Below are 12,491 nucleotides of genomic sequence, written 5' to 3'. Positions count from 1 at the left end.
ACAAGGCGCTCAAAGGACTTCATAACCACAGAGGTCAGGGCGACGGGTCTGAAGTCATTAAGTCCTGTGGTCCTTGGCTTCTTGGGGACAAGGATTATGGTTGAGGTGAGGTGTTAAAAATGTCTGTGAACACTGGAGACAGCTGATCAGCGCAGTGCTTCAAGCTGAATGGGGAGACAGCATCCGGTCCAGCAGCTTTCCCGGGGTTCTGTCTCCTAAAGAGTCTGTTGACTTCCCTCTCATGGATGGAGAGAGTCGTCACTGAGGTGCTGGGGTGGAGGGGGGACCTTTATGGAGGGCATTGGCGGGGAGGCCCAGGACCCTGCTGAGGTGGGGGAGGTGGAGGTGAAGCACAGTGGCTGTAGCTGTAGGGAGATGTCGTGGGGGATGGTGTCAGGACTGTCCTTTTGTCTTTTAAATCGACAGTAGAACTCGTTCAGGTCGTTGGCTAGGTGTCGGTCATTGAAGGAGTGGGGGGTTTTAGGCTTATAGGTGGTGATCTGCCTAAGTCCTTTCCAGACAGTCGCAGAGTCATTAGCTGAAAACTGGCGTTGGAGCTTCTCAGAGTACCGTCGTTTAGCCTCCTTCACTGCCTTGCTAAACTTGTACTTCAGCTCTTTAAATCTGTCTTTGTCCCCACTCCTGAACACCTCTTCCTTAGTCAGCCTTAACCTTCTGAGTTTGGCTGTGAACCAGGGTTGCACATAGTGCACTTTTAATTATTCCTTTCTTATATGTTGCTGTATTTGTTCTTTCTTTCCTAATGTAATGGTTAAATAAGGTGTCGTAACACCAACATGCACGTCCGTTATAACCTGTATGTTTGGCAGGTTTCCTCAGTAATCAGCAGGTGGAAACAGCGGTGTGTTTTCAGTGGAGAGGCCTGCAGCTCTGCTGCTCTGGTCGCTGTGTAATTAGCCACTAAACGCCTCCCTCTTAATTATCTGCTGTCTGTGTCGCTGTGTCCTCCGAGTTTCATCAAACTCATTCACAGTTGATAATGAAAATCGCTGAAATCAGCAGTGCTTTACAATTTCTCACTTCCTGATTTAGCAAAGCAGAGCGCTGCGTAAGTGCACATACTAAAAATTCATTCAGAATCCTTCCTCAACTGACTCCATGACTGAGGATGTGTCTCATTCTGCATACTTCCGTCAGTACACTGCTAATGTGCACTGACCACTTACTGCCGTAGTGCCCACTTTCAATGGCTAGTATTGTCCCAAAAGGAACACTTATGTTAAAACACTTACCGGAAATAACGAGCGGTCGGGTCGGGTCGCCGCCTCTCAACATCTGACAAAAATCTTTTAAACTGACCTTTGTCGATCAAAAAAACAGATGAACTGTATGGCCTATTTCCCACTTAAAATGTTTTCAGAAACACGTTTCGGTGAACTATCTTCGTAAAATACGAGATCGTATTCTGAACGAGCCGCCATTGCCAGATGTCACCCACAAACCAATGGGTGACATCACACATGCTCTGTCCATTAATATTAACAGTCTATGGTACGGCTATGCTTACTAAATGGTGTGGTCCGGCGACTTTCGCGCGCAGAAGCTCAAGTGATTCATTTTACGTAACCGCTGAGAAAGGATAACAGCAGCGATTCAGCTTTGGAGACGGAAGAGGACATAAAGATTACAAGATAATTACCTCTTCTGAAGAGTCCATCATGTTTTTTTTAATCCTCCGTGTCCTCCTTGATTTGACAGGGTAATACGCTACTAGCAACTGCGTGGAGGAGGGGTGGGGGTGGTGCGCGATCACCGAAAGCTTGTGTCATGTGGATGCTCCGACAATGTTGTTGTTGTTACTTAGAATTCCTCATGGGGGGCGACAGAAACTACGCACTATAGCTTTAATACTCACTCACTATTCACTATTCCTCCCGTGCAAATAGGACTTTAGATAACAGTCATAGCCAAAACAAATTAAAACACTTAATCACACTTAACAGTACAAAGAAGATCATTTATTAGATTGAAATCAGCTGAATAGCATCAGCTGTAAAAGCTCTGGGATTTCACTTCCGCTGCACATCAGCTGTTTCTTTTTTTTCTGGTGTGATAAATGCACTTTAAATATATGTGTTATCTAATATGTGAAATGGAAAAGTCTGCAAAGCAAACGTAGACAAACATCGTCAAAGGTGAAACTACCCAATGATGATAAATAGACATGAACAGCTTAGACGGGTTGTAAACGGAAGCAGGAGTCATTTGTCAGCACCTTATGTGTCCTTGTTTGAAATTGGAGCTTACACAAGTCAAAGTTCTTTTTTTCGATATTTTGTCTATATTGAGCAACTCACACATACTGTTGGGACAGGTGTGTGTGTTGGTTTTGAAGGTTACAGGTTTGAACATCTGTGTGTTCCGTTACAAGGCTGCTCTGCTCTCATCCTCTCTGACGACTGGCATGTAATCTTTTTTTTTAATTCCATACGCTACTGAGTGTTTGGTTTGGGGTTTTCCGGGGCTAGTGCAAGCTAAATGTCAGCTTATCCTGATTCCTGTGCTCGTCTCTGAGTGCATTTAGATGCAAAAGATCTCCATTGGGTTGTTATTTAAACATGAACTGTTATTCACATAGGCTTTATTTTGGTAATAACCATTGTTGCAAAATGAAGTACATAACAAGAGATTAGAGTTTAAACAAAATAATCTGGCTCCTCTGGCACCACCTACAGCCTGTAGTGTGATTTGCAAAAATCCACCGCTCCCTGTTCAGATGCACCAATCAGGGCCAGGGGGGGGGGGTGTCTAACTGCGTGTCAATCACTGCTCATGCACACGCATTCATTCTCCCTTGTGGGGGGAGGGGCTTAGGAGACCGTTTTGGACTTTAGCAGAAAGGGGGGAGGGACTGAGAAGATTTTGATGTTCAAATTGTTTGGCTAAGTCCTGGATCTTCACAATCCTACCTACAGCACCCTTAACGTGTGACAGCAGTTGATAAATTTTTCAGCTAATGCTGCATTTTTATTCACTATACACATAAATATGATTTTTTTTTCAGACCAGGGAAAAGTAGCAAATCCAGGATTTATTGTACTTTTCTCAAAATGTGTTAGTCTTATTGCTCTCTCCCTTTACTATCATTCTTTATTATTATGTCTCTGTTAACCAGGGGGAGTTTCTGGTGTCGAAAAACTGCGAGTGGCTCAGATAGAGACATGCTGGGCATTTGAAGTAATCTCTCTATCTGATTCTATACTTGAGGGCTCAGTCACACCAGCATTTATAACAGCAACATTTCTGACTGAAATCAATCCATTCAAAGGGGAATCAATAGATTTGCTACTCAAGGCGAGGTGTGCAGTGCTTTTGACACCTGAATTTCCATCATTGATCAATTGCAAGCTGTCTTGTGTTGCACCCTGAAGTACTCATTCAGACACAAAGCTTCCAGCATCAGCTACATTACAGAAGTGTGTTGCAACCTAGTCTTGCATTGCCATTTCTTTATAAACCTGTAAATGGAGGCATTGTTAAGTTGAAACAGGAAATGGCCTTAAACAAACTGTTGCCACAAAGTTGGAAGAACATCTAAAATATGATTGTCTGTGATGGTTCTTAATCATCCAGGTCATAGTTTTCTAAGGAAGGTTCAAATCAAGGGCAGCGGGACTTGGTTTACGGTTCTCAAAGACATTTTGTCTTTCATCCGAGAGACTTCTTTGGTTCTGACTGAACGGTAGGGAAACCCAGCTGTTTAACCTGTGTGGGGTTGTTGTCAAGATGATCGATACTTTGTACTTTAGTACTCCCGGCTGTTTTAAAGATAGCTGTTATGGTCCTTGGAGATACTCATGGCCAAGTCTGAGTGACCGTTGTTGGCATTCTCACATGATGCCAAATGTGAGCGTTTGTTTGGTTTCCTTGGAAGATATGAAAGGACAGCATTGTAATTGGGGGAGAAGTGGTGTCGCAGACCTCCTCCACTGTTCCTCCACGTTTTCTCTGTCCGGGTGTAACTGGATTCCTTGACACCTCTTTCAAACTATCTGTCCTCTTTGTCTAAAATGTGTACCTGGTGGTTCTCAAAAGAGTGTCAGTTCTCAAAATGTAAGTGACCTGCTGAGTCTTGACCCGAGGCGTTGGCACTTCTGGGTTGGGTCATGTGTTTTGTGTAAATACATGTGTATACATGTGCATTACATTGAATTTCATTGTACGCTATAGTATATCCAAGCTACGACAAACAGCCCCAGACCAAAAGTACACTAAAGGACGTTTGACCATATTGTGTATTTTGCAAGAATGTCCAAATTCATTTTGCTGTCCCATTTTCAGAGCACTTACTCTTCCTTTGAATTCAAGTCCATCCATCCATTGTCTGTATTCACTTATTCTCACTTCAATGCAACATGCTGGGTTTTGTTTTTTGTCAAATCCCTTTTTGTCTTTCCATCAGCACCTGCATTGTGTGTGTGTGTGTGTGTGTGTGTGTGTGTGTGTGTGTGTGTGTGTGTGTGTGTGTGTGTGTGTGTGTGTGTGTGTGTGTGTGTGTGTGTGTGTGTGTGTGTGTGTGTGTGTGTGTGTGTGAGTTCCACTCTCTAGAAAGTGGACCAGTAGAGGATCTAGGACACTTTATTTCTCATTGTCCATAATAACACCATTTTCTCTTGTTCTACCAACATTTCTCCTTTTTCCCAAATGTTTCTCTTCTAAGTTGTAGTGTTTAAGGTCAGGATCTAGTTTGGAGAGCTGATCGCGGGCAGACAGAAAGAGATTTCCATTTATTTATTAAAGATGGAGGGATTCGATTGAAGCAGATTTGGCCTCTGGGTCTCTGTAAAAATCACATGCTCAGACATACAAGACTGCCACACGATCAGACTAAAGCACAAAGACAGATATTGATTATTTTGTCCACCGCTTGTCAAGATGTGGAGCCCTGATGTTATCAGTATGTCAGTTGACAGAGGACACATAAAGTACAAACACACACACACACGTTTCTAAGCAGATACCACCATCATCTCCTCCTCTATCCCTTGCTCACTCCCTTACACACACAATCCCTCTTCATTTACTTTAAAGGTCCAGTGTGTAATGTGTTTAGTTGTTTATTATCAAAATCTGTGTTGTCCGTTCACAAACTTGTCCTTTTTCATGAATATTTACCACCACCATCAATTCCAAATATTCCTTTTGGCTTGAAATTTTACATTTGCGTTCACATGAACTGGGGTAGATGCTCCATATTCATGCACCATCTTGAAATACATTAGCCGGTAAGGGACATACAGGACATACTGCTCCGCCTTTCGTGTTTTTGCTGTCACATGATAAACTCACAGGGGCTTCTAATGCTGCTAATGGGTATCGTCGCTTCCTGGCCCCGGGAAGTTTGAAGAAGGAAACATGGAGGACCACACGTATTCAAAATTCAAATTTCAGGAACAGTAGTCTTCTTCTTCGCCCAGAAAAAGAAAAAGGATATTGAAAAGAGCAAGAGACTGGCTTTTTGAAGCGTGAAGGCTACCGTTGCTGTAATACGTAGTTTGAACTGCGTGGTGAGAGAGAGTTAATTGCGATATATGATCTCAATGCTAGATGGGAGAAATTCCTACACATTGCACCTTTAATTGAAACCTCAGCCTGCTCTGTGCCGCTGTAATGGAGAGAGAAACTGTCGAGATCAAGTATTTCTCCCAAAAAGATTTCCGAACTATCTTGATTAACGCTAAATAACAACACCATCTTAACCTTATCATTTTGTCAATATCTCTTTCTGGTCCTCCATTACCTCCAGGATGCTTTCTGTGCCGGATTCAAGCCATGTTTATGCACTAAATAAATTGATTTCTCTTCAGTGGGCTGGAAACATTTAGAACATCTACCTGTAGACAGAATGTTGCTGATCAATACCTTCCATTCAAGATTATGTGATATCCATGACAATATGTGAAGATTAAGATAGATTGAAAATAGACTGTGAAGTACGTTACATTTTTCCACTGTCAGATAAAACTGCATGTTTCCCAGACCACGTACAGTAGGCTTTTGTTGTCACTTACATTGAAATATATAATTATATATAAAATATATGTATTGCAGTTCATCAGTTCAATCATCATTATACTTTTTTGAATTAATTCTGGTGGCAGTAAAGTAAAAAGGGAAAAGAAAACTTAAAGTTCCATATTGTGCTCATTTTCAAGATCATGTCGTATTTTGGGGCTTCTACTAGAACATGTTCTAATGTTCAAAAAACACATTATTTTTCTGAATATACCTGTAGTTACATTGTGTCTGAAATGCTCCGTTTTAGCGCCCGATCTATTCACTTTTTTCAATCATGTCAATGATTATTTTTGTAGCACACTTGGTGTAAAAGCTGTGGATTTTGAAGTCTATTTTCTTAGTGTAAAGACAGGTTTAAAATAAAGCTGAAAGAAAGCTCACTTTTTTCCACTTAGATTATCAAATTTTGCAGGGACATGCAATTAACATTTACATGATATGCATGAGTTATGCATACGAGCCAGTTCCCTTTTTGCATAGAAAAAAATACAAATATGACACATAAGACACTACAGAAAATAACAAAATGAAAGTAGTTAAATAACATGAATCAATTTTGAAGAAAGCACACTTTCTCATTATATGTATATACTTTCATATACTTTCTTCCTCCTAATTTATACCTTGCCACCCTCTTCCACAGGTGATCGTTTGGGGAAACTATGGACGGATGGACCGCAAATGCTTCATGGGCGTAGCTCGAATCCTGTTGGAGGAGTTGGACCTCAGCACAATGGTGATTGGCTGGTACAAGCTCTTCCCTACCTCCTCCATGGTGGACCCAACGATGGCGCCACTCATCCGCCACTCCTCCCAGATGTCCCTGGAGAGCACCATTGGGCCCTGTTGTGAGCGATCCTAAGACTCGAGAAAAATATATAGTTCTGTTGTTGCGACTCAGATGCCATTGCTGTCTCAACCAAATCCTAAGACACATTTTTATATAGCCTGTAGCCCAGTGCCTGGGTCACCCAGGTGGTACTGCCCCTGGAGCAGGTAGGTGTTCAGTATCTTACTTAAGGGCACTTCGACAGGTCTAACCACACTTGGGACTGAACCACTCACCTGATTTGGGAAATGACTTTACTAACTAGTAGGTCATTTTGGCACTCATTGGAAATACTGTACTTTAGTTCTTTTGATATTGTATCAAACTGTTTCCCAAGACTCACGGGAAGCACATTTATTTTGTTGTTGCAACCGACCGCCCCTCAGACTCACAGGAAAATGTTGCTCTCTTCAGATTTCTTTGAGGAGAAAACAAAAACCTACTTAAGGATGATACTTCAAAGGAGGGCTCGGCTGCCGACATTGATCAGATCCTATTGGGACCACAACACACTGCAGGCTCAGCTTTTGCTTCCACTACGCACCTTCACAGCCTACATTCGATTCTCATTCCCAGGACTCCCTGTTGTCTTTCTGCGTCCTCATTAAGGGGCTGGACAGCTCCTGAGTGTTATCTGTCCATCCACAAGTCTGGAGAGAAAGTGAGACTGCCCTCAGACTGTTTGAGACACCAGCCTCCCATTTTGCAGGAGCATGAGGACAGTAGATTGTAGGTGAATGGATCTGTGCACAGCAGGAGTACAGATGACTTTAAAAAAAATAATGATATATATATAGCTATATAGCTATGTATATCCTATTTGTTGTAACCAAACAAGACATCTTGGTTTCAAACACTTTGACTCGAGCTGTTTTTGGTTTTTGTGTCACACATTTGGCCCTTCAATGTTCAGTTCATTTGGTATTATGTGACTGTGAGTGGAGGCATTAATGAAAGTCCCTTTCATCTCCTGGAAGGATCTAGATTTCTACCTGATCTTGGGGATCCATAGTGCTGCTGGGTTTCTATCCTACCAGTTACTACCAGGTTAATTGGTTCCTGAGTGGATTATTTATGGTTTAAAATAAGAACTAGCAGGTACTGAGTTCCCAAAGACCATGCTCCAGTATGACCCAAGGGCCTGCACATTTTCATTACAATCAATCGCGACATTAGCTGATTTTTGTCATCTCTTGTGGAAGGGGATTATCAGATTAATCAGCCAATGTTGTGTTTGGTAGGAAGGAAAACATGCAGCTATGTGGGTTCTTAGACAAAGTGATGTTAGACCCCATTTTACCCGGTTGTTTCATAAATCTGTAGCAAATTGATTGGGTTCAAATTGTTTCCGGCTTATGCGAGCAAGTGCAAATTGATTGAATTTAAATCTGATTGCCTGACTTCGGGAGGTAATTATATTTTAGCCAGATGGGATTAAAGTGTAAAAGTATTTGTGTGTCAACCACAACCCATCTTGGTGCATAACATTCGTTGCCACTGAAGATGCATCCCAAAGTGGAAAAAACGGCAGATCCAGATATCTGGTGTCACACCAAACTAAATTGGATGTTATGCATAGAGTGTAAAAGTAGTGGACATAGCATCCGTGATGTCACCCACTGTTTGTGGACTGCCGTTATGAAGCGTTAAGTTTGGCGATACGGGCTTCGCCATCTTGTTTTTTTGCAACTAGATGTGATGATTTTTGACGAGAGGGTGGAGCTGTAGATGAGGACGCAACCAAGCCAGTATTGTTTAGGGTTTCAATGGCGCTGCGCTAAGCTACACGCTAACCCTTCTGAAGCGAGTCATCCAGTACATCTGCATGTACGGCAGTACAGAAACAAACTTTCCCTCAAGTTACCAGCTAACAGCAGTTGCTAGCTAGCTTGGCAGATCGCTCAACATGACATTTTTAGCTTTAACTTAAACACACAGTGAGAGGGTCAAAGTTTAAGACGTAAAACATGGACAACACCCAAAAACAAGTTCATGGCTGTTTAAATAGGCCCATGGTTAGCATTGCTAAGCCTCTGTCCTGATTGACAGGTCCCCGCCCCTAAATCATCCCCTGTTTTATCGTCTGTTTTAAAATAAATGGGACCATAATTTACAAAATCAACATCATGCTGTATTGAAGAAGACTTGAAACTAGCGATTGCGACCATAAAGTCATTATGAAAATGTTTACTAAGGTAATAAATAAAGTGAGGAGTAGGGTCATTTTCCCAAAGACTTCTATAGAAACAGACTTCTTTTTGAAGCTAGTGGAGTCGCCCCCTGCTGGAAATTAGATAGAATGCAGGTTTAAGGCTCTTCCACATTGGCTTCACTTTTCAGGCCCAGAAGCTTCGTCCATTATTTTTACAGTCTATGATGTTATGCATGCAATATATTGCATTAGATCACGATTAGAATTCACAGCGGCTAATAATGGATGCATGAACCTATCACGTCCAAATGCAATGTGGTTAAACCTTATCAGGATACAATCTAGATACAACTAGCACGAAACAGCCAGGTGTGAATGGGGTCTGAAATAAGGAATGTTTTTTCATCATTTGGTTCAATTCTGTTCTGTATTGTTCTAAAGTTTCACATCCACCTGGTAGTGCAGGTCACATCAAGTGCAGGAGGAGGTATTGCACCTGTGCTGTAGCACTGGCACATGATGCTAATACAACAAAGACAGATGTTTCCAAAAGCATAGAGGTAGCCTGGCTGACAGTATAGGGCTGAGAACGTTGCTGTATATCCCATTTTAATTGTAGTTCGGAATGCTCTTTAGCGTATAGTCTAGAAGTAGATTTTTAAGATTCCTTATCTCTTTTAAAAAAAAAAAAAAAAGCTTTGGCTAACAGTTGTCTAATAACAGTTTCTATTGTGCCAATTTTTACCAGCAAGTGTCTTCTCTTCTTCAATTACCTTGCGGCATGTGCTATTGTGAGGGAGGAACAGAAACAAGCGCTCACAACATCTGACAGCAGTATTCAGGCTGTGCAGAGGAGCGTCCCTTTTATTCTAAATTACAGCCCTAATCCGCAGACAGCCAAGGCACCTGGTGATTAGCCATGCTATAACTCAGTATGGAGAGAGGAAGAGAGGGAGGAAAAGGAAAGAGAGAGGAAGGAAGCATGAAATGTACTTTGCATCATCCAAACAAAGGATCTGTCTGCACTAACGTCAGGTTTTACAGATTTCAAGAAGGGACACAAAAATAGGGTGAATTTAAAGGGAGCATGAGGTGAACTCTGCAGAGAAATTTAAAGTTTATTAAATAACAAAAGAACATGTATTTAATTTGGGCACTTTGTGATTCTTAATGTCTTTTTTTTATGTGTAAATAGTATGGTTGTTAGTGTCTTTTGAAGTGAGCCAAAGTGAATCTATAATAACTTAGTTGATTAATGTTAAGTCTCTGAGGGAGTGAAGGGATATCCTTGCTAGTTACCGTAAGATTGTAGCATTAGCTGGTAGCATCCGCATGACTGATTAAAAATTAATTAGCAGACTACTTTATAAGACTAAGCATGAGCTGTACGCTACACTGAAGGCAGAGTATGTTGGGTTGATACAAACATATGTAGCAATTGAATTCAGATTAAAAGTTTATTTGGGGCTTTTTCCTTTCACAGACAACAAATGTGATCCGTAGTAAGAGACAAAAAACATTTTGTTTTTTTAACTTTGAAGCAAGATTTCAGAACAAAATCAAATTTCTCTTATACTAATCCACTAATATTTCAAATAAACCATACAATCTGGAGTAATTTTAATCTGAAAAAAGTTTGCAAAAGTGGCCTGTCTTTTTGCCAGTAGCAGTGTTGCAGGGATATTAATATTGTATTTATTTAAAAACAAATCAGCTACTTTCTGTAAAGCAATAATCAAAAAACATCCAGTCATTGCAGTTTTTAAGTTGCACAGTGCAAACTGTGGAAAATGGCAAGCGTAGCCAGTGGTTTACCCTGCAGTCAGATTCATCAAGTATAATGTTCAACAAGACAATTTAGGTAATCTTGGGGCATATGTCTTGTATATATCAGGAATTTTGAAACATTCCATAACGTGTTACTGCTCAAGTCATAATGTCCTGTTGTCCAAGAGAAAACTTTAAGCATGCAGGATTTTGGATTGACAAACCCATTGACAATAGCTTGAAAAATCTGAATGCAGGAACCAAAAATCAGTTGTTAAGATTACATTTCATGTCATTTAAACCCAGCACATTCATGTTTTAGTTTTTTTTAACTTACTCCAGGTAGATTGTCATGTGGTCTCTAAGGAAACTATGTCAAATTCAAAAGGAGCTAAAATCTAATACCCCATGTTACATTAAAAGTTTCTGATTTGAAAAATGCGGGATCATTTTTCACAGCCTAAAATGACATTGAGTCTTATGGATTTTGATGTAATGATAACAATGACTGCCTGGTAGAACAAAAAGGTTATAAAAATGTTTTAAAAAAATGAGGTGATATTAGAAAAGTTGATAAATATGTTATGAATATATTTCAAATCAATTAACTCCTCTTACTGTGACCCAAGGAATGTGTTTTTGTCAGTGTTCCTTTGTGCCAAAATGTAAACGTATATTGAGGGCTGATTCCCAATTAAGGACGGGTGAAAGAGAAAGTTTACACTTAGATTTCAGCAACCCATCACCCGCTTCAAATGTTAGCTGACTGAATGGGCGTTATCAGTTGTTATCAGTACCACAGATAGGTATGGCCTTGTTCTACCTCCTAGTTTGCTTAGTAGGCCGTTATTATGTAGGGAGTAGTCTCGCATTGCCAGACCTTCCTCGGGGATATGAGAAAAACGTGCTCTGGCTTGTTGGCATTTCTTTAAACCAATCACAATCGTCTTGGGCGGCGCTACGGAGCCACGGTGCTGCGGCAAAATAGCCTGAAGAAGGAACTTGTTTTGGTGGAAAGTGTACGTTTAAAAGTTGTTTTAGTCGTGCAACAGAAAACTCAGATTGGACAGATAGTCTAGCTAGCTGTCTGGATATACCCTGCAGAGATCTGAGGAGCAATTAACCATAGTCCTCAGAAATCCACAAATCCGGAGTTTAACTTTCCAACGCAAAGAAAGCAGAAGGTATTGGACATCCGGTTGAAAAGCACGTGATCCGGCAGCATTTCCAGCAGCATCGTAGCAATCCCGGAAGTGGAACGTTGTGGATATAGACTATGTAGGGAGTGATGTAGTAGGGAGGATGTCTGCGTGGATGGATGGGTCAAACAAAAGCAAGACTTTCATTTCGTGATGTGGGCGCGGCGGGTCGGATGCGTACATGCTCACTCCCCCAGGAGACCGCTGTTTGTGTTACGTTACAAACATACTTATATTAAAGACTAATTTACAAATACAAATACAGAAGAAATGAACGCCGAGTATGGACGGAAGGCTCCGTCCGTATTCGTATACGTATCTAACGTTGAGCATAAATGAGCCCAAACCATGTTTTCCTAAACCTAACCAAGTAGTTTTGTTTCAATTTATAACGTTATCCACATGTTCAAAATGGCGACCATGTGAACAGATAAAAACGGCCTTCTACACCTACCAGTAGGTGTAGCAGGCCCCTTCTAACCTATATCTATGAGGCTGATAACCA

At 41.1% G+C, this 12,491-nt stretch overlaps 1 protein-coding gene across 4 annotated transcripts in view; it reads left to right on the top strand.

The window, feature by feature from the left end:
- rims4 (regulating synaptic membrane exocytosis 4) overlaps nt 1-6,901 on the top strand; it is a 65,550-nt gene extending 58,649 nt beyond the window's left edge. For all 4 annotated transcript variants that reach the window (XM_078247538.1, XM_078247535.1, XM_078247536.1 and 1 more), the window contains one exon: nt 6,683-6,901. In XM_078247538.1, coding sequence (XP_078103664.1) covers nt 6,683-6,901 — 219 coding nt within the window. The remainder of the gene's footprint in view (nt 1-6,682) is intronic.
- Nucleotides 6,902-12,491: the final 5,590 nt, after the last annotated feature.

The sequence above is a fragment of the Sander vitreus genome, chromosome 4 (assembly GCF_031162955.1).
Source record: "Sander vitreus isolate 19-12246 chromosome 4, sanVit1, whole genome shotgun sequence".
NCBI classification, from domain to species: Eukaryota; Metazoa; Chordata; class Actinopteri; order Perciformes; family Percidae; genus Sander; species Sander vitreus.
Note: the sequence above shows the minus strand (reverse complement) of the source record. Positions and strands in the feature narration are given on the sequence as shown.